Here is a 25049-nt window from a genome sequence, read left to right on the forward strand (position 1 = left end):
CCCGTACATAATAAAGCAGTTTTGCAATTTCTGTTCTGTTAACTTACATTCGCCATAGATGAATAGCATTTCTACCTTCTTTTCGTTGGTGTACATTCTACTCACACAGCTCATCAACTGAAAATGGTTGACAGATTGACGAGTGTGCATTCTACTGATGTTTACATTTGTCCTCTGTTAATGTCAGCCCGTGGATGTGTTCCATTATCTCCAATACCTGCACTAAGCGCTGGGAGCAACATCAGTGTTGTTTTATGTAATTTAAGAAGTTGTGTTTCAGTGAATGGTACACTGTGATAAATTTTTGAATAGGTATTTAGGAGAAGAAATGAATTGCCATATAAAAATTCAGGGTGCGATTTTAAAAAAGTCGTACCACTGTTTGTATCTTCGTTAAAAAAAAAAAAAAAAAAAAAAAAAAGGCTACAATGAAGGCAATCATGCTGATTGATGCCCCTGGTGGCTAAACAACATTTGCTTGAAACATTTTGTAATTTGCATCTGGACAACAGTTATTTATGGTGGTGGGTCAAGATAAATGGGACACCGTGTGTGTGTGTGTGTGTGTGTGTGTGTGTGTGTGTGTGTGTGTGTGTGTGCCCAACATGGTGCAAGTGAATAGAATAGCAGCTGATGTCGTTACAGCATTCAACAAATGCCACATTCAGCTTATACACAGGATACTGGTACTGTAGCGAAATGAGACCAACAGCCACTAGGCTTTGACACGTTGCTTGAGGCGAAGACACACTAGATTCTGTTAGCAGCTGGCTGCATGACTAAATTAAAATCTACATGATCTAATAGCAGTGTAAGGAACAAGATGTAAATGTATCTTAAACTAACGAACCGTGCAATGCTTCACAAATGTTGAATATGTTTGGGAATTGTATACACATCCTACTCTCCTCCTCCCTGTTCATCCCCCCTGTTCTCCCTGTTCATCTCCCCCCCTGTTCTCCCTGTTCATCTCCCCCCCCTGTTCTCCCTGTTCATCTCCCCCCCTGTTCTCCCTGTTCATCTCCCCCCCTGTTCTCCCTGTTCATCTCTCTCCCTGTTCATCTCCCCCCCCCCCTGTTCTCCCTGTTCATCTCCCCCCTGTTCTCCCTGTTCATCTCCCCCTCACTCTTCTCCCTGTTCATCTCCCCCTCCCTCTTCTCCCTGTTCATCTCACCCTCACTCTCCTCCCTGTTCATCTCCCCTCCTCGTCCCCCCCCCCTCTCACTGTCCACGTGCCCCTCGTCCCCCCTCTCACTGTCCACGTGCCCCTCGTCCCCCCCTCTCACTGTCCACGTGCCCCTCGTCCCCCCCCTCTCGCTGTCCACGTGCCCCTCGTCCCCCCCCCTCTCGCTGTCCACGTGCCCCTCGTCCCCCCCCCTCTCGCTGTCCAAGTGCCCCTCGTCCCCCCCCCTCTCGCTGTCCACGTGCCCCTCGTCCCCCCCCCCCTCTCGCTGTCCACGTGCCCCTCGTCCCCCCCCTCTCGCTGTCCACGTGCCCCTCGTCCCCCCCCTCTCGCTGTCCACGTGCCCCTCGTCCCCCCCCCTCTCGCTGTCCACGTGCCCCTCGTCCCCCCTCTCGATGACCACGTGCCCCTCGTCCCCCCCTCTCGATGACCACGTGCCCCTCGTCCCCCCCTCTCGATGACCACGTGCCCCTCGTCCCCCCCTCTCGATGACCACGTGCCCCTCGTCCCCCCCTCTCGATGACCACGTGCCCCTCGTCCCCCCCTCTCGATGACCACGTGCCCCTAGTCCCCCTCCCTCTCGCTGTCCACGTGCCCCTCGTCGCCCCCTCTCACTGTCCACGTGCCCCTCGTCCCCCCCTCTCACTGCCCACGTGCCCCTCGTCCCCCCCCTCTCACTGCCCACGTGCCCCTCGTCCCCCCCCTCTCACTGCCCACGTGCCCCTCGTCCCCCCCCTCTCACTGCCCACGTGCCCCTCGTCCCCCCCCCTCTCACTGCCCACGTGCCCCTCGTCCCCCCCCTCTCACTGCCCACGTGCCCCTCGTCCCCCCCCTCTCACTGCCCACGTGCCCCTCGTCCCCCCCCTCTCACTGCCCACGTGCCCCTCGTCCCCCCCCTCTCACTGCCCACGTGCCCCTCGTCCGCCCCCTCTCACTGCCCACGTGCCCCTCGTCCCCCCCTCTCACTGCCCACGTGCCCCTCGTCCACCCCCTCTCACTGCCCACGTGCCCCTCGTCCCCCCCCTCTCACTGCCCACGTGCCCCTCGTCCCCCCCCCTCTCACTGCCCACGTGCCCCTCGTCCCCCCCCCTCTCACTGCCCACGTGCCCCTCGTCCCCCCCCCTCTCACTGCCCACGTGCCCCTCGTCCCCCCCCCTCACTGCCCACGTGCCCCTCGTCCCCCCCCCTCTCACTGCCCACGTGCCCCTCGTCCCCCCCCCCTCTCACTGCCCACGTGCCCCTCGTCCCCCCCCCCCTCTCACTGCCCACGTGCCCCTCGTCCCCCTCGTCCCCCCCCCTCCCACTGCCCACGTGCCCCTCGTCCCCCCCCACTCTCACTGCCCACGTGCCCCTCGTCCCCCCCCTCTCACTGCCCACGTGCCCCTCGTCCCCCCCCCTCTCACTGCCCACGTGCCCCTCGTCCCCCCCCCTCTCACTGCCCACGTGCCCCTCGTCCCCCCCCTCTCACTGCCCACGTGCCCCTCGTCCCCCCCCCTCTCACTCCCCACGTGCCCCTCGTCCCCCCCCCTCTCACTGCCCACGTGCCCCTCGTCCCCCCCCCTCTCACTGCCCACGTGCCCCTCGTCCCCCCCCCCTCTCACTGCCCACGTGCCCCTCGTCCCCCCCCCTCTCACTGTCCACGTGCCCCTCGTCCCCCCCCCCCTCTCACTGTCCACATGCCCCTCATCCCTCCCTCTTACTGTCCATCTCTTGCTCCACCCCAGATCTCTCTCCATCTCCTCTGCCTCCTAACCCCTCTCTTCGCAATCATTTCCTTGTCCCTCTCTCTGACCTTGAGCCTTGTTTAGTGTTACAGCAAATGAAATCTCAATTGAGAAATGATATCACTTAAACTGAATGGGAATTTTGATTGGCTTACTAATATGAGTGGTACAGGAGAGACCTCTCCAGCTGCTGCATCTGTGAGGGTAGTAGCTTCAGTGACAGTGTTTCTCATAGTTTTAATCATTGAATGGGTAGGAATGCAAAGTTTCATTTGATTTAGATTCCATTGTACTATTCCAATCATAAGTCAACAAGCTATAAATACAACATTCCTCTTTCCTCGTAAAACTGACTGTGATGAACAGCACATTGTTGTGTATACAATTTTTGTTTAAAATTATGTATGAGGAGAAAGACTATAAATGGTGGTAGAAGAAATTTGTCCAATGGTTTGAAGGCCCTGATATTTAAGTTAAAACTTTTACTGCGAGAAAGAAAACCAAAGCGCACATTTTCACAGCACAGCATTTTCTTTCTCACAGTCAGATTTAACAGAAAATCTGTACAATGTTGTTTAAAAAAATATATAACCCATGACAGTCTGTATATTAGTAGAGTATCAAAAAACAATTTGAAGTAAAATGGTCAAGACATTTTTGTGATATTTGCTAGCAAAATTTCCCCTATATGTGTCTGTCTGAACGTTTATTAGAGCATCATTTAAAAATTTGAAATAAATTGGGCAAGAACTTTTTGAGCTTTTTGCTAACAATGTCTCCCCTGTGTGTTATCTATACGTACCGCCGAATTGCTCAACACGTGGGGCGTGAGGTCTCCACAGTACATCGATGTTGTCGCCAGTGGTCGGCGGAAGGTGCACGTGCCCGTCGACCTGGGACCGGACCGCAGCGACGCACGGATGCACGCCAAGACCGTAGGATCCTACGCAGTGCCGTAGGGGACCGCACCGCCACTTCCCAGCAAATTAGGGACACTGGTGCTCCTGGGGTATCGGCGAGGACCATTCGCAACCGTCTCCATGAAGCTGGGCTACGGTCCCGCACACCGTTAGGCCGTCTTCCGCTCACGCCCCAACATCGTGCAGCCCGCCTCCAGTGGTGTCGCGACAGGCGTGAATGGAGGGACGAATGGAGACGTGTCGTCTTCAGCGATGAGAGTCGCTTCTGCCTTGGTGCCAATGATGGTCGTATGCGTGTTTGGAGCCGTGCAGGTGAGCGCCACAATCAGGACTGCATACGACCGAGGCACACAGGGCCAACACCCGGCATCATGGTGTGGGGAGCGATCTCCTACACTGGCCGTACACCACTGGTGATCGTCGAGGGGACACTAAATAGTGCATGGTACATCCAAACCGCCATCGAACCCATCGTTCTACCATTCCTAGACCGGCAAGGGAACTTGCTGTACCAACAGGACAATGCACGTCCGCATGTATCCCGTGCCACCCAACGTGCTCTAGAAGGTGTAAGTCAACTACCCTGGCCAGCAAGATCTCCGGATCTGTCCCCCATTGAGCATGTTTGGGACTGGATGAAGCGTCGTCTCACGCGGTCTGCACGTCCAGCACGAACGCTGGTCCAACTGAGGCGCCAGGTGGAAATGGCATGGCAAGCCGTTCCACAGGACTACATCCAGCATCTCTACGATCGTCTCCATGGGAGAATAGCAGCCTGCATTGCTGCAAATGGTGGATATACACTGTAGTAGTGCCGACATTGTGCATGCTCTGTTGCCTGTGTCTATGTGCCTGTGGTTCTGTCAGTGTGATCATGTGATGTATCTGACCCCAGGAATGTGTCAATAAAGTTTCCCCTTCCTGGGGCAATGAATTCACGGTGTTCTTATTTCAATTTCCAGGAGTGTATGTACCATATGTCCATCTGAGTGTTTATTAGGGTGTGTTATAAAAATTTGAAGAACTTTTTGAGATTTTTGGTAACAGTGTTAAACTAAAAATTTTCTTTATATACACGGTGGTCGATTGATTGTGACCAGGCCAAATATCTCACAAAATAAGCGTCAAACGAAAAAAGTACAAAGAACAAAACTTGTCTAGCTTGAAGGGGGAACCAGATGGTGCTATGGTTGGCCCTCAAGATGGCGCTGCCATAGGTCAAACGTTTTATTTTTTAAAAATAGGAACCCCCATTTTATATTACATATTCACTTAGTACGTAAAGAAATATGAATGTTTTAGTTGGACCACTTTTTTCACTTCGTGATAGATGTTGCTGTAATAGTCATAAACATATGGCTCACAATTTTAGACGAACAGTTGGTAACAGGTAGGTTTTTTAAATTAAAATACAGAACGTAGGTACGTTTGAACATTTTATTTTGGTTGTTCCAATGTGATACATGTACCTTTGTGAACTTATCATTTCTGAGAACCCATGCTGTTACAGCGTGATTACCTGTAAATACCACATTAATGCAATAAATGCTCAAAATGATGTCCGTCAACCTCAATGCATTTGGCAGTACGTGTATAGACATTCCTCTCAACAGCGAGTAGTTTGCCTTCCGTAATGTTCGCATATGCATTGACAATGCACAGACGCATGTTGTCAGGCATTGTCGGTGGATCACAATAGCAAATATCCTTCAACTTTCCCCACAGAAAGAAATCCAGTGAATGTGCAGGCCATGGTATGGTGCTTCGACGACCAATCCACCTGTCATGAAATATGCTATTTAGTACCGCTTCAACCGCACGCAAGCTATGTGCCCGACATCCATCATGTTGGAAGTACATCGCCATTCTGTCGTGCAGTGAAACATTTTGTAGTAACATCGGTAGAACATTACGAATGAAATCAGCATACATTGCACCATTTAGATTGCCATCGATAAAATGGAGGCCAATTATCCTTCCTCCTATAATGCCGCACCATACATTAACCCGCCAAGGTCGCTGATGTTCCACTTGTCCTAGCCATAGTGGATTTTCCATTGCCCAATAGTGCATATTATGCCAGTTTACATTACCGCTGTTGGTGAATGACGCTTCATCACTAAATAAAACGCGTGCAAAAAATGTGTCGTTGTCCCGTAATTTCCCTTGTACCTAGTGGCAGAACTGTACACGACCTTCAAAGTCATTGCCATGCAATTCCTACTGCATAGAAATATGGCATGGGTGCAGTCGATGTTGATGTAGCATTGTCAACACTGACATTTTTGAGATTCCCAATTCTCGCGCAATTTGTCTGCTACTGATGTGCGGATTAGCCGCAACAGCAGCTAAAATACCTACTTGGGCATCATCATTTGCTGCAGGTCGTGGTTGACATTTCGCATGTGGCTGAAGACTTCCTGTTTCCTTAAATAATCTAACTATCCGGCGAATGGTTGGGACACTTGGATGATGTCGTCCAGGATACCAAGCAGCATACATAGCACATGCCTGTTGGGCATTTTGATCACAATAGCCATACATTAACACGATATCGACCATTTCCGCTATTGGTAAATGGTCCATTTTAACACGGGTAATGTATCACGAAGCAAATACCGTCTGCACTGGTGGGAATGTTACGTGATACCACACACTTGTACGTTTGTGACTATTACCTCGCCACCTATCACAAAGCGAAAAAGTGGTCCAACTAAAACATTCATATTTCTTTACATACTACACGAATATGTAATAAAAAATGGGGGTTCCTATTTAAAAAAAACACAGTTGATATCCGTTTGACCTATGGCAGCGACATCTAGCGGGCCAACCATAGTGCCATCTGGTTTCCCCCTTCAAGCTAGACGAGTTTCGTTCTTTGTAGTTTTTTCATTTGGTGCTTATTTCGTGAGATATTTGCCCTGGTCACTGTCAATGGACCACCCTGTATAGTGGTATAGATTAAACAGTTGACATCAGTATAGCCTCGTCTTGCAGTGAAACCAACGGGACTTTAATGATAATAACTAGCATGACAGGAATCTTCTGATGTTATATAAACCAAGGCTATGTAATTGTATGTAATACTTTATCATACTGATATTTTACAATGGATTGTCGGCTTTGGCCAGTATCTCAGAATATTTTTAATTTTATTAGATGTGTACTCAGTGAAAGAAATTATAAGAAACATTTCCAATGCAAATGACAAAATCGCACAAATGTGAACTGGAAATTGTATAAAGTGTGATTATGTAAGGTTTTTCTCGCAAGAGTGGGGATGCCAAACATGTGATAGAGTATGGCACAAACTTAGTTACTGATACATACATTTCTGTTAGTGGATGTTGAGCAATGTTACATAAAATGGGTAAGATTACAATAAATCCCACGATCCTAAGGGTTGTAGTTTTATGTATGCAGTTGGTAAGTATCCAGTCACAGAGCTAAATGCAGTTTTTGTTATTTTTTTCTTTTACAATATCTCTTTATTTTACCTATATTGTGATACATTTTGTACTTCTTCATTTTAATAAATCCAATAATTTATTGTTATTACCTAGAACCATCACTAAAACATAAAAATTGCCTGACATTGTTTCAACGTCCATTATAATTCATAATGTTGTTTGTGAGTGAGGCTTATTATGAAAACATGTAGCATACTGTGTTAAAAATGCTGTTCTTTCATCACATACACTGTTACACATTTTACGTACTTTTCAGTGTAATAGTTGTATAATCTGTTGTTATTACCTGTTACCATCACAATCAATCCATTGTGAAGTATCAATATGATAAACAATTAAATAAAACTACATTGCTTGGTTTATATAGCATCAGCAGATTCTTATTATGCTAGTTGTTGTCATCATGAAAGTCCTGTTGGTTTAACTATAAGACAAGCTGTATTGATGTCAACTATTCAATTTTAAATACATTTCTGTTTTGTTCCTCAAACTGTTATTTATTTTATGTAAGTTATATAACCAGCTGCTAAAGTCTTCTAGAGGTCTTCACCTAAAGCATTGTGTCAAAATCTAGTGGCCATTGGTCCCAGTTTGCTACAGTACTGGCCGTACATGTGTATACTATGTATATGCTGAAGGTTGCTTTTCTTATATATATAATGATCTCTGTTATGAGATGAAGTAAATACTAAGTGTGTCAGCTACTAAGTTTTAACAGTATAACATCTTTGGTAAGACGATACCTTTTACATTTAGTCGTTTTAGTGAATAGTTCCTTATGCAAATATTGTTCTTTTATTTTCATTGCCTCTTCTCTGTGTTAATGTATATTTTCAGTTTTGTGACCTCATTCAATTACACTGGTCACAAACGATGTGAAGGTGTTTTTAACTATTTCATGTATGGATATTGTCATTTTAAGAAAAATTTCAATGGTGTATGAAGCCATAATGATGCCAACACAAATAAAGAATGTTTTATGGTATATATTCTGTAATTAATTTGTGTATATATTCTTGAATCCTGGCACAATATTATGTGCAGTTGTGCAAGCTGTTGTGTCACTTGCTAAACTCTGAAGGTGGTGATAGAACTGTGGACATGACTGCTGCAGAAAATTCTCTTTGAGATTTGGCAACTTGAGGATGTTACTCAGATAGACTTCCGTGTTTGGATTCAGTGAGGAACTGTATAATTTGTGCAAAAGAACAAGAAGACGTTACAGAAAAGCTAAAACAGCACAGGTTGAAGAAGAGTCTAGTAATGACAAAAATGCTGCAGAGGGGTTTGTTTCACCAATAAAGTATTTTAAAACAGCTTAAAAAAAGGCTTGACATGCTTTGGGCAGCAACCTTCAGGTTTCTTAGGTGATACTTGTGTTCCCAAGAAATGGAGGGGATGTGCTTTCTTTCTAGAATGTTTCTGTCTCCACACAGTAAATATCACTAAGTTTGTTTTAACTCTTTCTTAAAACATTGTATGTACACCAATTGCTCATTATAATGTAACAGTTTTTCATTGTTGCTATTACATAGATGTATATCAGTTATTTCACATAACTGAGGCTTTTTGGTCATCATCATTGGGGCTTTAGCTTGATGGGAAGGAATTCAGATCCTGTAAAGGGCTTTACCTTGCAACCATGGTTGCAAGATACTAACACAAATTCTTTACAGAAGAATGGGAAAACTGGTAGAAACAGACCTCAGGGAAGATCAGTGTGGATTCCGGAGAAATGTTGGAACATGCGAGACAATACTGACCCTACAACATATCTCAGAAGATAGGTTAAGGAAAGGCAAACCTACATTTGTAGCCTTTGAGAAAGCCTTTGACAGTGTCGAATAGAATAAATTCTTTAAAATTATGAAGGTAGCAGAAGTAAACTACAAAATAGTAAATGGTTATTTACATCTTATACAGAAACCAGATGGCAGTTAAGAGTCAAGGGGCACGAAAGAGAAGCAGTGGCTTAGCAGGGTACGAGAAAGGATTGTAACTTTTCCCCATGTTATTTAATCTGTACATTGAACAAGCAGTAACGGAAATCAAAGAAAAATTTGGAGTAGGAAATAAAATTCAGGGAAAAGAAATAAAAACTTTGAAGTTTGCTGATGACATTGTAATTCTGTCACAGACGGCAAAGGACTTCGAAGAGTAGTTGAACAGAATGGAAAGTGTTTTGAAAGAGGATATAAGATGAACATCCACCAACAAAAGCAAAACAAGGATAATAGAATGTAGTCAAATTAAATCAGGTGATGCTGATGCAATCAGATTAGGAAACAAGACACTTAAATACCCCCCCCCCCCCCCCCCACAAGGGGCTCGACACACTGTGGTGAGTTCATGCTTTACTACCATGGGACCCCAGCCTTTCTTTCTTTCTTTCTTCATTCTCCATCTCCTATCGTTCCTCTGCTTTGATGTTTGAGGTTCCTCTTTGTTTCTTCTTCCTCCCTGTGTGCACCTGAAGGCCAGCCCATGTGCCTGCTATGTAAAAGGTCCCTGGGTAATACGTAATTTCCAGACCCGGGTCAACAGGTAGGGTTCACCTGTACTCCCTGGTCCAGGGAGAGGTGATTGCCTGAGCTGTTACGTACTCAAATTGCCAGTTGGTCCCTCTTCAGGTTCAAATGGCTCTGAGCACTATGGGACTTAACATCTATGGTCATCAGTCCCCCCTCTTGCAGGAATTCAGGAGGTGTCACCTGAGGTGTGAGTAATCACCTAAGGCGGGTGAACCCTGCCCTGAGGGGGCCCCCAAACATGCTCAATGGGGGACAGATCCGGAGATCTTGCTGGCCAGGGTAGTTGACTTACACCTTCTAGAGCACGTTGGGTGGCACGGGATACATGCGGACGTGCATTGTCCTGTTGGAACAGCAAGTTCCCTTGCCGGTCTAGGAATGGTAGAACGATGGGTTCGATGGCGGTTTGGATGTACCATGCACTATTCAGTGTCCCCTCGACGATCACCAGTGGTGTACGGCCAGTGTAGGAGATCGCTCCCCACACCATGATGCCGGGTGTTGGCCCTGTGTGCCTCGGTCGTATGCAGTCCTGATTGTGGCACTCACCTGCACGGCTCCAAACACGCATACGACCATCATTGGCACCAAGGCAGAAGCGACTCTCATCGCTGAAGACGACACGTCTCCATTCGTCCCTCCATTCACGCCTGTCGCGACACCACTGGAGGCGGGCTGCACGATGTTGGGGCGTGAGCGGAAGACGGCCTAACGGTGTGCGGGACCGTAGCCCAGCTTCATGGAGACGGTTGCGAATGGTCCTCGCCGATACCCCAGGAGCACCAGTGTCCCTAATTTGCTGGGAAGTGGCGGTGCGGTCCCCTACGGCACTGCGTAGGATCCTACGGTCTTGGCGTGCATCCGTGCGTCGCTGCGGTCCGGTCCCAGGTCGACGGGCACGTGCACCTTCCGCCGACCACTGGCGACAACATCGATGTACTGTGGAGACCTCACGCCCCACGTGTTGAGCAATTCGGCGGTACATCCACTCGGCCTCCCGCATGCCCACTATACGCCCTAACTCAAAGTCAGTCAACTGCACATACGGTTCACGTCCACACTGTCGCGGCATGCTACCAGTGTTAAAGACTGCGATGGAGCTCCGTATGCCACGGCAAACTGGCTGACACTGACGGCGGTGGTGCACAAAGAATGTTTTTAGGTCACTTAAATGAGGGGATTGATCTATAGTTGTTAAGGTCTAATCTTTCTCCATTTTTGTGTAGCAGGTGGACAACAGTAGTGATAGTCATTTAGAATACTTTAAGAATCACTGTATGTTTATTTACTTCTAAAGTAAGTGATCACCGGTGGTAGCATCTGTATTAATATTATTAAGACGGACAAAGATGTACGTGGTCCACTTTTCAGTAAATATCATGTTAATAATTGTGTATGTTGGTCAATAGATTATCACCATCAAACTGATAAGAATACACAGAAGTAGGAACTACCAAATTCCTGCATTTACCATGAACAGTGAATGAATGTAGTGTTTAGTTGTCTTTGCTGTATAAGCAACTTGACAGAATCCAAGAGTGAACATGAAAGTGAATAATGTTCATAAAACTAAAGTCAGAGTTCAAAACTTAAGTCGTCATCATTGAATAGTTAGAAATGAAATGGTAGAAATATTTGAAGAGGCTGTGGTGTTGCATGCTCAGCAGCTAATGGGATTGCTCATAGCATGGTATATGGATGTTCTGCCTTCTAGAATGTTGTGTGTCTGCATAGGTTCCCACAACAGTCACTGCTTTGGAAACCATGACATTCTTCTCAAAGTAGTAAACACATTTAAAGTAATATAAAATACATTCCAAATACTGATTAAATTTTGTGTCTGTTGCAGGTGGTGGACAGCTTATCGTGATGCTCTCTCATTCAGGTCGAGTCATTACTTTGTTTCTTTCTTGTCAGAAGCATCAGCTATTCTATGTGGATTTGGCCAACGAACTGATCCACTGTTTAGCCTCCCAGTAGCTAGACCGCAGTTTATTGAAGTACCTCGGTCATTAGTTCAAGTCGTCGTGTACTGGAACATTCCTATGCACAATTGGCTGAAAAATTGTGAGTATTTTATTCTTCTGTACATTTATATAGCTGTGTAATACACAAAATATTACAAACTTACCAATCTCCATTCTGTAAGATTGATGTTATTTTGTGGTTTTCCTGTGCAAAATAACTGGGCCCTACATTATAACCGTATGTTTCACGTATTGTAAACAATAAAAGAATTCATACACATTATATCAAACATTGTTTCCTATCTTCCTTTAATTTTAAGGTTATATTTCCTTCACGTGGTTATATTTCCTTCACGTTATACCTTACACTTTGGAGTTGTGAAGGAAAAAAAAAAAAAAAAAAAAAAAAAAAAATTTCATGTTGCAGCCTCTCCTCTTGTAAGAACAGTACATTTCCTGTATCATTTTTCTGTTTGCTGAAGGCACAAACAGCAGATTTTTTATAGTGGTAGCAACAAAAAACGTTAGTGGCTTTTCACATATACACATTTTTGAGAGAAATCTGTTGATTGTGAAAGACATACCCCACTCGAGTATGTACATCCTGTTGGAAAATAAATCTCCTATTTTGCAATATTTAACATGGTATATATACAGCATCAGTAACCACTTTTAGGATTAATATATATTGGTATGTAATGTCTAAATGACATCAGTTTCATCACTTAGGCTCTTTCCCTCTATAACAGTGGTTGACTCCTGCACTGTAGGTTACAGTGAAATTTCCAGCATAGCTAGTTGTGGGCTGAGATTCTCTGCTGAAGAAATGTGAGGTTTGCAGCCAAAAAAGGTCTGGTCAAAGTTACAAGAACTTCTTTATTGCAGCTCGTTTACAAGCATTGGCTTGGAACTGCAAGTAAAGGTGGTGGGCAAGGTGAATGTCATGGCATTTCCCAGCTGCTAATTGCACACGCTGCTGCTGCTGCTTTGCCAAATTGTTGGATTCACCAGTTAGGAAAGGTGTGGCCAGCAGGGGTTGCTACGCGAACTTCTGGGCACGTCATGCCCAAGTATCAGTGTGTGGAGGTCTTCTGTTGATGTCCCATAAGGCCAGGGAGGAGTGGTGGATCCCCATGTCGTACTCCTCCCACGGTGTCAAAAGTGCAGAGCTGCCGTGGTGTCCAGATGCGTAGATGGTAGGTAGCTGTTCCTATCCCAGAGGCAGTAGATTTGGCTGCATCATCAGCATAGTGTGAGCAGCACAGGTTCAATGTGGCTTAACCGCCCAGATGTTAGAGTGCTGACAGGCTGGTTTGGACAAGCTTAAATGCTGTTGCTCCCCACTGACTTTGTGGTGGTAGCAGGATTTGTGTTTCACAGTGAATTACCTGGAATAGAGGCAATGACCAGCTGTTGTAACTGCCAGTGAGTCGAGCTGTAGTACTTCCTGGTGACTTGCTGCCTCATTTCGTCATGCGGAAGGCTGTGATGCATAAGAGCTGTTGGTCCACTTGGCACATGGGTCACTGACGGTTGCTTCTGACTTCACTGTGTTCTGATCACAATTCTGCCCCCCCCCCCCCCCCCCATTTCTGTTTCCAGGTCATGTTATAACGCTTTCACTTGACACCTCCAACAAGCCATTTCCTAAATTTGAATGTAAGAAGACAGGTACTGTGAAGCTGCTGTTGCAGGCTTAAAAAAACTTACCCCAGAAAATAAATTATAATTTGCTTTTATGTTACAAACAAGGGGAATTCTGTTACATCATCTGAGTAGTACTATAGCTAATCTTTGTAGGAGTGATATGAAACCAGGGGACATAGTGTAACAGAAATTACATGAACATCATAATATTAAAGTTATTTCATCTCAAATTTTCATATGTGATTGGATATATGAATGTTTTGTGAGCTGAATCTTTTAAGCTGTTCCTCCTTTTTAATTAAAATTCATAGATGTCAGACTTGTTGGCTCTTGACAGCATAGGAAGGCAAACTTACACCCAAGGTACACATGCCAGATCATGAAAGTTCTTGACCGTGAACCTACTGACATGTTTCCTATCTCTCTCTCCTATAACTCTGTTCATAATCCCCGCCAATAGACTAGCATTAAAATGATAGGGTTAAATGATGTTAACACAGATTTAATAAATACTCAATTTATTATACTTCAGTCACAAGTAAGATGTCCCTATGTGTCGGTTCTCACTTGTTCTACAACCACAGTCATTCACTAAACACCACTTGGTTTGAGTTGGCCATTGCTGGTAGGTACTTAACATTTGCAATTGAATTAAATGTCATTTCCTGGGTAATGAAATACAATCATTTCTGCAAATTATTTTCCCATGACATTAAAGAGATTTATTGTACATGATCCCTTTTGCATGGCTTCTCAAACCAGAGTGGCTCACTCTTCCGCCTAAAGATCTACAGGTGCCAAAATCACCCCGATCGCATGATGGGTCTTCCCTGTCAGCGACGCTACCTTGCTGGAGCAATGGTGCATAAGGATAGATGCGGTTAGCCAGGGACAGAATTGATATCTGTATCCTCATGTCCCCCAACTAGATGTTTTCAAAATCCACGAGAAGCAAGAATTTTTGGAAATAAAGAAAAATCACCCTCCATTTCTGAGAAAGACCCCCAAAATTTTGAAAAGAGAGAATGTAGAAAATCTATCCCTAAAGATCTAAATAACAAATTACCATGAACTGAAAGACAGTAAATGGCAATAGCACCCTCATAACTCCAAAGAAAGAAATCTTGTTAACAGTTTTTTAATGCACACACATTACATTCATCCATGCATACTATGTGAAATTTTACAACAATATTATCTATAGCAAGATTTATTAAGTATAATGATGCAATACTAAAAGTAGTAAAATTGTATCTTTCTTGAGTTCATTCAAATAATTATGGAAGTATTAAATTTAAATCTGAAAGGAAAGTACATAGAAACAAACACATTTATCAATATTTTCACAAAATCTGCCATTATTAATTTTCCCTAAAATTTTCGTACTAGACAAGCACTTAAATAAAAAATGTGTCAAGTATGAAAGCAAAGGCTTCAGTCTTGTGCATTACAGGCAGTCATATGTAGTCTTACAATGCTGGAAATGATTTACATTCTGAGGGCAACAATGACTAGTACAATATACATTTAAAGTTATTCAGTTTGCTAGAAGAGAAAAATTTATTAAACTCTCAGTTACTTTCATGCAAATGAAAGGATGTGTATATATTTGGAAGCACAATCCACAGGCTAAACTATTTCTTCTTCTTCTTCTTCTTCTTCGGCTTTATAGCTCATTGCGCGACCGCTACGGTCGCAGGTTTGAATCCTGCCTCGGGCATCGATGTGTTTGATGTCCTTAGGTTAGCTAGGTTTAAGGTGTTCTAAGTTCTAGGGGACTGATGACCTCAGATGTTAAGTCCCATAGTACTCAGAGCCATTTGAACCATTTATAGCTCATTGTGAGCCTTGGTGTTTTCAACAATTTTCCACTATTTATCTCGGTCCATTGCTAGAGCTCTCAGTTCTATAACCCATTTTACAGAGATCATCAGTGACTCCCAACTCCCATCTGATTTTTATTTTATCGTGCCCTCTTTGTCCTCCTATATTTCCTTGTAATGCCATTTTGGCTACTTCTGCATCATACATACGTGGTAAATGCCCAGGCCACTTGAATCTGGATGATTTCACTGCTCTTCTGATAGGTGGGTCTTTATAAATGTTGTACGACTGATGATTGTAGCTTTTCCTCCATATTCCTCTTTCAAAAATTCAACTAATAATTCTTCAAAGAAATTATTATTTTTTTATTATTTTTTATTTTTTTTAATGCCCTCAGGTTTTCCATGTCTTTTTGCTATTAGGTTCCAGCTTTCGGAGGCATATGTGAGTGCAGGTACTGAAAAGTGTCTAGTAGATGAGTAACTTGGTGGTGCAGATCAGGAGCCTTGATGATGATGATGATGATGATGAGTGTTGTTAGAGTAAAATAAGCTCTATTGGCTACGAGCAGTCTTTGATTTCGTGGGAAGTGCAATTTGAGGAGGTGAATGTTGAACCCAGCTCAGCTCTCTCAAAGGTATAGTTTCCCACTGTTATTTAGGCTGGCATGTTCTCCTTTCATGCCTTTCTGGCAGCCATTTATTTTGATTTCTGCTGGTTAATGTTTAATCCCATGTTCCTTCTAGCCTGTTCAAGTGTGGTGAATGTCTCTTCCATTGCCTTTTGGGTTCTTGCCACTATATCTATGTCATCCATATTAGCAAGTATATGCTCTGATTTGTGGAATTTTGGTGCCTTTCTGAAAACGGGTTTGCTTCCCTCACTACCTTCTCCAGGGCAGCATTGAAAAGGAGGCAGGCCAGTGCATCTCCTTGCCATACCCCATTTTTGATGTTTAATGTATCAGACAACATACTTCCCATTCTTATGCTACTTCATGTCTCACTCATTGTCATTATCACAAACCTTACTAATTTTCTAGGGATTCTTAATTTCAGCCAGGGTATGGTGTAATTGCTCTCAATCTATGCTGTCATAGGAAGCTTTTAAAGTCTATAAAGCAGAGAGGCATGCCAATTCCAAATTTGATAATTTTCTCTAGCATTCACCTTAGAGTATAGATCTGATCTGCAGTTGACTTTCCTGGAAGAAATTAATGTTGATTTAACCCCATGTCTCCCTGAATGAGTGGGAGGAGATGGTTGAATATTATGTTGGAGAATATTTTAACCCAAGTTAAATACTGTGATTCACCTGTAGTTATCACATTCAAACTGATCTCCCTTCTTTTATATGGGGCATATTATCCCTTCTCTCCATTGCTGGGGTATTTTCTCCTCTGACCATACTAAAGTAGTCATCTGTAGGAAGATCCGTTCCAGTTCATTGCCTCCTTGCGTAAGCAGTTCTTCTGGGATACGGTGTGTTTCTGCTACCTTGTTCTTTTTCACCTTGTTCCTTTTCAGTTTCTTCATGGCAGCTGTTATTTCTTGTAGGTTTGTTGGATTTATGCTGCCAGTCCTTTTCTGTGTGTACTTCTGTTTGGTCTCTCGATGTTGTTATTCTGGGGTGAGGAGTTTTTCAAAGTGTTGACACTACCTTTCACACATGCCTTTCTCCTCACTTAAAATTTTTCCTGCTTCACCTTTTATCAGACTACTTGTACCATTGAAGGGTTTCTGTGCTTGATTTACTTCTCCATAGAATTTCCTTAGCTCTTCCTTATTCCTCAGAAGCTCCATTTATTCAGTATTTGCTTTCATCCACTCTATCTTCTTTGGTGGGTTCTCTTTTCAATCCTCCATTTTTCTTTATAGTGTCCTACCATCCTGCCTGTACACTGTTATTGTAGTGTCCTCTTATTTGCCTTGGTCTTTTCTTCTGTAACCATTTTGCATTCAGCATCAAACCATGGAAATCTCACATGCCGTACTTCAATTCCTAGCATTTAATTTACAGATGTCTCCACTGTGTCTTTAATTATTTCCTACTGGTATTCAATGTTATCGGATTCTCTAGCATTTTTGAGTGTCCACGTTATCCTTTCCTGGTACTGTTCTCTAATTTCAGCTGATCCTAAAGCTATGGCTGTTGACTTTTGAGGTCTAATGGCAAACATGACAGTACATCTGGCACCATCTGTTGTTCTTCTGTCATGTATTGTACATCAAAATGAAACTCTTGAAGAGCAAGCATCCACCTTGTCAATCTACCTCATTAGCATAAATGACAGGCACTTATGATCTGTCACCTCAATCAACTTTCACCCAGAAAGGTAATACCTAAACTTAGTGAAACCAAACACCACTACCAGTGTGTCCTTTTCAATTAAGGAGTATTTTTGCTTGTGGGCATGTAACACACGACTGCCAAAAGCCACTGTTTCTGTCTCCTCATTTCCAGCTTCTTCTTCCATTTGGTGCAGTTGGACTCTGACACACAACCTAGGTAGAATGTTATCATATCTGGATGAGACAATGTTTGTTTGTCATCCAAATTCTTTATTTGCTTTTCCAAAATCTGTTGTACATTCTGCCGCCAACACCACTCATTGTTTTTCTTTAACTGTCTATGTAGTGCCTCACTATTTAAAGGTTTTTCATCAGTGCAGTGATGACAGAAATCCCAGGGACCACTCCTTAATTTTTTCATGTTTTTGGTATCAGGAAATCTCTTATTGCCATCACCTTGTCTGGGTCAGGTCTAATCCCCTATGGCCCCACAATATATCATAGGAATGGTATCTCCTGCCTCCAAAAACTCAGATTTTTGAAAATTAACTCTTGCACTTGCAAGTGCCAATCTTTTGAATCTCTCCTCCAATGTCTTCATGTGTTCCTCCCAAGTTTTATTGGCTATCGAAACATTGTCCACTTACATCATAATTTTCTTTAACAATTCTTCCCCTAGTACTGAGTCTGGCTTCATTCGGCACTGATAACATTGTCCTTCATTTAAAAATGCTGTATATTGTCAGAATTCCAGATCTGATTGGACTTGATGGCATCCTGACATTAAATCACAACTTTTAAAGATTTTTACTTCCTTGATTTTTTTTAAGCTCTTCTATATTCTCTGGGTAACCCCTTTTTGGTCCAAACACTTTGTTGGCTTAACAGGTGCCGAAAACAAGCCTCACATTGTCATTCTTTGCCACTATGACTAACAGGCTATTGTAGTGACTCAGAGCTATTTTTATCTCTCCTATTGCCAGCATTTTCTGAGAGTCCTTTTCTACAACTTCTTTTATGACCTGTGGTATTAGATAAGGCTGCCTAAATTCTGGTTTATGAGGGTGTATTTTTATTCAATATGTTGGGCCCTGTGTTACTCAGAGTCTTTTTGCAAAAACCATCCTGTACCTTCCTATCAACTCAGTGGTCCATCTTCTATGCATTCTAGACTTGTGATGTCATATATTTTGCTTCTGATTTTTTTCACAGGAAAGTTCACTTTCTTCATCCTCACTGGTCACATTTACACCACTTCAGTGGTCGACCAAAATTTCCTTTTCTATGTCATCTTCACAGGCTGCTACTTGATATAAGCAGGGAAAAACCGCACATTCTGTCTGTCATTTTCTCAAAAAATTACACTCTTGTATTGTATTGTGGTACAAATCAGTAATCACATCCTGTGATTGTGTGTAAAATAAAAAGAAGTGCATTAATCACTATTCCTTATTGGAGAAAATAGTTTTCTCTGAATTTGTGTCACATTCCAACATCACCTTCTCCTTTGCCATGCACCTTTATCTTCCACTCGATCTGGGCTTGTAAATAACCATTTGGCCATTTTTATTAAGAGGACAGATCACAAAGATGAAGCAGCTGTTCAGTAATCCCTCAGACTCCAACTCATCTTTTGAGCAGAAAGATTGTTGCAGTGTAACTGCAGTTAGCAGGCTAAATTGTGCATGAAATGTCATGTGGTGAGGGCCCCCCGTGTGGTAGACAGTTCACCTGGTGCAGGTCTTTTCAGTTGACGCCACTTTGCATGTCGATGAAGACAACACAACATCCAGTCCCCGAGCAGAGAAAATCTCCAACCCAGCCAGGAATCAAACCCGGTCTGCTCGCATGGTATTCTGCCACACTGACAACTCAGCTATGGAGGCGGAGAAAAGACGACACGCTGTAGGTGGAGAAGATGCTGGAATGTTGCATAGACCAACTAAGTGGAGGGAAAATCAGTTAAGTTGATGGAAATACAGCTCCCAGAAGCACGTGAGGCACAGGTAGTCTGCACACGATAAATAGAACGAAGTTGGAGAAGGGGGAGGGGAGAGTAGAGAAGGTGACAGGAAGATGGCTGAAAAACTATTGGGCATTTAAGGAAAAGGGGTGAAACATGATAAAAGCAAGAACTTGGATAAATCTGAAACTAGCAAAAGATAGGGATATAACAGGGACAGAAAACAGTAGCAAAAGTTAGGGATAGAATAGGTACAGAAAACAAATAGGCAGGGACAAAGACAGTAGGGAGAGAAAATAAGCAAGCTTGAGGGCTAAGTTAGATGGGTTGTAGGAAGTGCTAGCTGGCGATTCATAGAAACTGGTGATTATCAGAGGCCCATGGACCAGAGATTAATTGTGCTGTGCTGAGCAACTACCAGTCACATTTACTTATTATTGTAAAGGTGAATGGTGATCTGTGTTAATCTTTGTTTCATTTTCATGCTGAGTGATTAAGAGACTGAACTTGTATTGGGAATGAGACAGGCTCAAATCCCCGTTATACCAACCTGCTTTAAGTTTTCCACTTTTATAAATTACTTAAATAAATGCTAGGATGGTTCCTAAAACAATGCCAGAACCAATTTTTCCCCCAACCTCATTCTACCTTGTCTCACACTGTTTCTTCTGACATTAATATTTATAAGCCATTAAACCATAACAATCTTGCTTTTTTTGTTTGTTTCATTTCTACGTGTGAAATTCCATTATTGGAATAATGTCCTCCCCTGCACATATAGTTTTTCTCAGCTACACACTCTTCATTGTTTCAAACTACAGAGGCCTTTCAAAGATGATCTAAATGGCCAGTATTTCATCTACTCATTCTATAATGGTTTCACTAAAAGAAGCAACAGAAGTACAAAGAATCTTAAGTTACTCAAGGTAACATATGAGAAATGGACATTCTTAAGCAGGCTAGCACACCGCAGTAGGTGGTGGAAAGGAGGGGGAGCGTAGATCATTCATTTCAGGCCTGGTCACCATTTTAGTAGCAATTGAACAGTAGATGATAGGGAATCACGTGTTCACATATGTTACCTTTGTCCTAAATGCAGGGGCTGTTGATTCAACACAATGGCTATTTCATCACCATTTTATTCACACAGCTGAAAGATGGAATACAATCCTACAGTCGCTTACAGCTTTCAGAACAATGGGAAACATTCTTAAGAATAAGCTACTTGGTTCTGATAAAAAAAGTAAGGACACCTAAAAACACCACAGGTGTGAGGGAGGCGATCATCAGGTACCTGAGTCAATCTGCATGGCAACATCCACACTGTCTACAGATGAGCCAAGAGTCTGCAAGAAAGATGTTGTGTTTCGGTTTAAAATTCCATTTATATAGAATGCTGGTCATTCAGCAGATCAAAGATGCAGACTTACAATAGGGAGTCTTCTTTGCTGTGTGTATGTAAGTGATCTTTGAAGGTGACTCAAATGCAGTATTTTTTTATGAGCAGTGAGCCACATTTTCACTTACAAGTTGTTTTTGGGCCCCTCAACAGCCTTACATAGTTCATGAAAGACCTCTCTACTCCCAACAACATGTGGTTGTGTTTTGTGCCAGTGGCGTAAAAGTCACAGTGAGCTCTAAATGTTACTACATGTATTAGTTCTTTCTATCAGAATTGTGGATATGGCAGATAAACACAAGGAATGTTTATTTTGAATAGAATGCTGCAACACTGCATACTGCAAATGCGTCCATGTCAGTTGTGAGGAATACTTTCCTGGGACACCTCGTTTCTCACTTTGGTGACATGCGATGGCCAGCAAGATGCTCAGACTTTCTTCTTTGGGGAGGGGGGGGGGGGGCGGAGGGGGAGGGGATTTAAAAGAGTGTGTCTGTGTTTTCAAAAAATTTAATTGGGTCAACTGCTGTCATTAAAGAGGAGATGGGTTTGATTGACCAACACCTGTTGGCCCTAGTTAAGAGTAACTTCTGGCGAAGTGTTAAAAATAGTATTAAAAAGAATGGCTGACACTTGGATGATGTAATTGTTCGTAAGTGACCATGTGTAATTAAACAGATGTTAACCTTTGATTTTTGTGTAAATAAAAGATTTTTCTGTATAAGTAAACATACTAATGCTCATTTGTAAAACATTTGTTCCCGTAGGTAACTCTGTATAACTATATTTTAGATTGTCATAAATTAACTCATTAATTGCACCAGAAAGTAACTGGAAATTGCAGACCCCGGTATTCAGTTTTACTTGCCAGTTTAATAGATGTATGTGAAAACATACAATATGGAAAATATGCTTGGAAATAATGTTGGATTCACAATATAAATTAGGAGTCATATATTTCTTGCTGTACATAAGGTTAAAATTTCATCTGACATTTTCTTTTTGCAGATGTGTTCCGTACCACGAAACCTATGGGAAGCTTTGCTGCTATTCTGTCAACATATGCTGTAAGTTCCTTGCTACATGGCTTGAATTTTCAGTTGGCAGCTGTTCTACTGTCATTGGGAGCATATACATATGCTGAATACGTGTTGCGACAGAAATTGGCTACGGTGTTTGGTGCCTGTATTTTAGTGCGTCCATGTAGGAAAGATTGTGCACATCGCTACAAAGAAAAGAGACTTTCAGTTATATTGATTAACATAGGCTTTGGTGCAATTGCTGCATTTCATTTATCATATTTGGGAGTAATGTTTGACATGTCAGATAAACTTCAAGATGAAGGTTATAATTACTCACACACATTGGCAAAATGGTCAGTGTTGAATTATGCCAGTCACTGGTTTGCACTGGGAACATATATTTTTTATCTTCTTATTTAAATATGAATACTTTCTTTTCCAAGCACCAACACTCGACACACATCCTTCCCTTAGTTTTTCGTGACATGCCAGATATTCTGCCTTTGCAGCAAACAGCAGAGTGAAATGCAAATCAAATATCAGTACAGGTAAGATTCCAGCCATCATGCTGTCCTTTACAATGTATAAATTAGTGCTCTGTAAGAAATTATAGACATGATTTGACAGTGTGTCCACAGCTACAAACTTATTTCTGGTGGAAACTTTTGCAATGTCTTGAGTTCACAAAAAAGTATTATTAAAAGAAAATAAGTTTTAGCTTAAAAATTGACATTGTGCATAAATCTTTAGTAATTGTTTAGAGTGAACAAAGCTGTTTGACAACAACCAGCTCCTTGAAAAACTTCTGGATTTATTTTGTTATCCTTTATTTATGTGCAAAATACAATAAAGTGATGTGGTAAACCATAGCAGTTGGGCTGCTCAACATGATTCCATCCATTTTATGTATATTTTAAATTGAATGGGCCAGTGATACTTGCATCAGGAGTACACAAATATAACATAAAAATAGGAGTAAACAATCACCCACCATGCATAAGCTGTAACTGTACAGAAGTAATCTATATCTGTATAATTAATTGTGTATTCCATTAGACACAACACTTCAACAGGAAATAGTGTAAAATGCTGTAAACGAATATACAGTATGGTCCAAAATAATATCCCCAGTAAGCGCTTTGACTGTACTTTAGCTTGCATTAAATGAATCTATTATTACTAAAGTGTAGACTTTCACGGCCGGAAATATCATGTCCATTATAATTATCCGGGCTGTTATGCCATGGTCGGTTGATGAATTCTGTGTCGATTCCCAATGTTTCATCTCCGACTGCGGGAGACATCTTCAAGGGGGTCCATAGCTCAATGGAAGGTCCAACACACCCACTGGCTCGCTACTAGTAAGTGCTAGTAAGTGGAAAATTTTTTTGAGTCAGTAGCGAGCCAGTGGGTGTGTTGGACCTTCCATTGAGCTACAGACTCCCTTGAAGATGTCTCCCGCAGTCGGAGACGAAACGTTGGGAATCGACACAGAATTCATCAACTGACCACAGCATAACAGCCTGGATAATTATAATGGACATGAATCTATTATTGACCTTTCTTGCTTGAGCATTTGAACTTTTGATGCTAACTGTTTTACATTAGCATATTTATGAACTTTAGAAGTAGTCTCCATTCATGTCAGCTTTGTTTGAGTGATTACTTAAAATATGTTGTACAGTACATATCCATAAGAAAGGTGATTTTTTTTTTATTTGGTATGAGAAAGCTTGAAATAAAATACATATCAGTTAGGTACAATAATTGGCACTTGATGGCACTTATATACTTCGAAGTTTCATTACACTCCACCAGATATCTCTAGTTTGTCTTCCCTCCACTTTTGTATTATTTGCTACACAGAATCCTTTGCATTTATTGTTTCAAAAAATCATTCAGTAAGTACCAAGAAAGTTTTATATTTATCTTTTGCACTATAATAACATAAATAACCATAACTTAAGCATTTTCTAGTTAACTATACAAATATTTGATTTTAAAGGTTATGGGAAAGAGAAAACACATTTCTCCAAGGAAGCAAGGGATTATTTTGGGACTTAAAGCTGAAGAACTCTCGAATAGGGAAGTTGCTAGGAAATTATTAGTCGACCACAGAACTGTGACAGATGTATTGAAGAAACAAGCTGAAACTGGAAAGAGAAGCTTGAGGTACAAAAGTGATCCAAAGAAAATCTGCAGTCCCAGACTGTGCTGAACAATGAAAATGATAGCACACCAAGAAAGAAAACTGAGATCAAGGCAGATTGCTATTATGATTGAGCATGAGTTCTGGGTCTCAGCTTCCCATCAAGCGGTCTTAGGATGCCTTTCTGATCTCAGCCTTATGAAGAAAAAACCTGCAAAGGAAGCCCACCTAACAAAAAAGCATGTTGAAAAAAGAAAAAGGTTTCTCGATCTGTACCAACACAGCTCATCCAAGGACTGGGAAAGAGAAGAAATTTAGTGTGTATGGCAATGACAGTGGTTTGAAACTGCGAGTGGAGCCAGGAGAGTAATAATGAAGGAAGATTGTGTTGTGGAAATGAAGTAGTTCAGTGAAAGAGTAATGCTGTGGGGAGCAATGTGTCTAAAGGAGTGGGAAGATCTAAGATTCACCTAGGTTCAGTTACTGGGTTAAACTACTGTGATATCCTTCAAAATAAGTTATTAAATACCGCAGGAGATCATTTCAGTGGAGAAAACTGGGTCTTCATTTTTGAAAATGACAATGCTAGCAGTCACTGTGGCAGGGTTGTCCAGGAGTGTCGTGCAGATCTGGCTAATGAACAGTTATGGTGACCCCCAAATTCTTCAGACATAAAACCTTCTGAGTATTGTGGGCAATGATGTCTAAAAAACTAGGTAAATGTTGTTGTACCCGTAGAATAGAGTTCATTAAGAAAATTGCTCACATCTGGTACCATGAAATTGAACCTGGTACATGTGGAAAATTTGTCAGGTCAATGATACATAGAGTTAAAGCTCTTAAAAAGGCATGGGGTAGGCGCACAAAATTTTAATTTTATATAATTTGTTCTGTACAACTTAATTTCACCTTAAACAAAAAATTTAATAAACCATTGAAACAGCCTCTCTGTTGCT

The 25049-nt window shown here is 42.3% G+C and overlaps 1 protein-coding gene across 1 annotated transcript in view; it reads left to right on the forward strand.

Moving 5' to 3' along the window:
- LOC126469737 (protein-serine O-palmitoleoyltransferase porcupine) overlaps positions 1–22813 on the forward strand; it is a 123379-nt gene extending 100566 nt beyond the window's left edge. Inside the window, exons 7-8 of the mRNA XM_050096942.1 lie at positions 11681–11898; positions 21931–22813. Of these exons, the coding sequence (XP_049952899.1) occupies positions 11681–11898; positions 21931–22364 (652 nt within the window). The 3' untranslated portion in view covers positions 22365–22813. The remainder of the gene's footprint in view (positions 1–11680; positions 11899–21930) is intronic.
- The last annotated feature ends 2236 nt before the right edge of the window (positions 22814–25049 follow it).

This window comes from Schistocerca serialis, chromosome 3 (assembly GCF_023864345.2).
Source record: "Schistocerca serialis cubense isolate TAMUIC-IGC-003099 chromosome 3, iqSchSeri2.2, whole genome shotgun sequence".
Lineage (NCBI taxonomy): Eukaryota > Metazoa > Arthropoda > Insecta > Orthoptera > Acrididae > Schistocerca > Schistocerca serialis.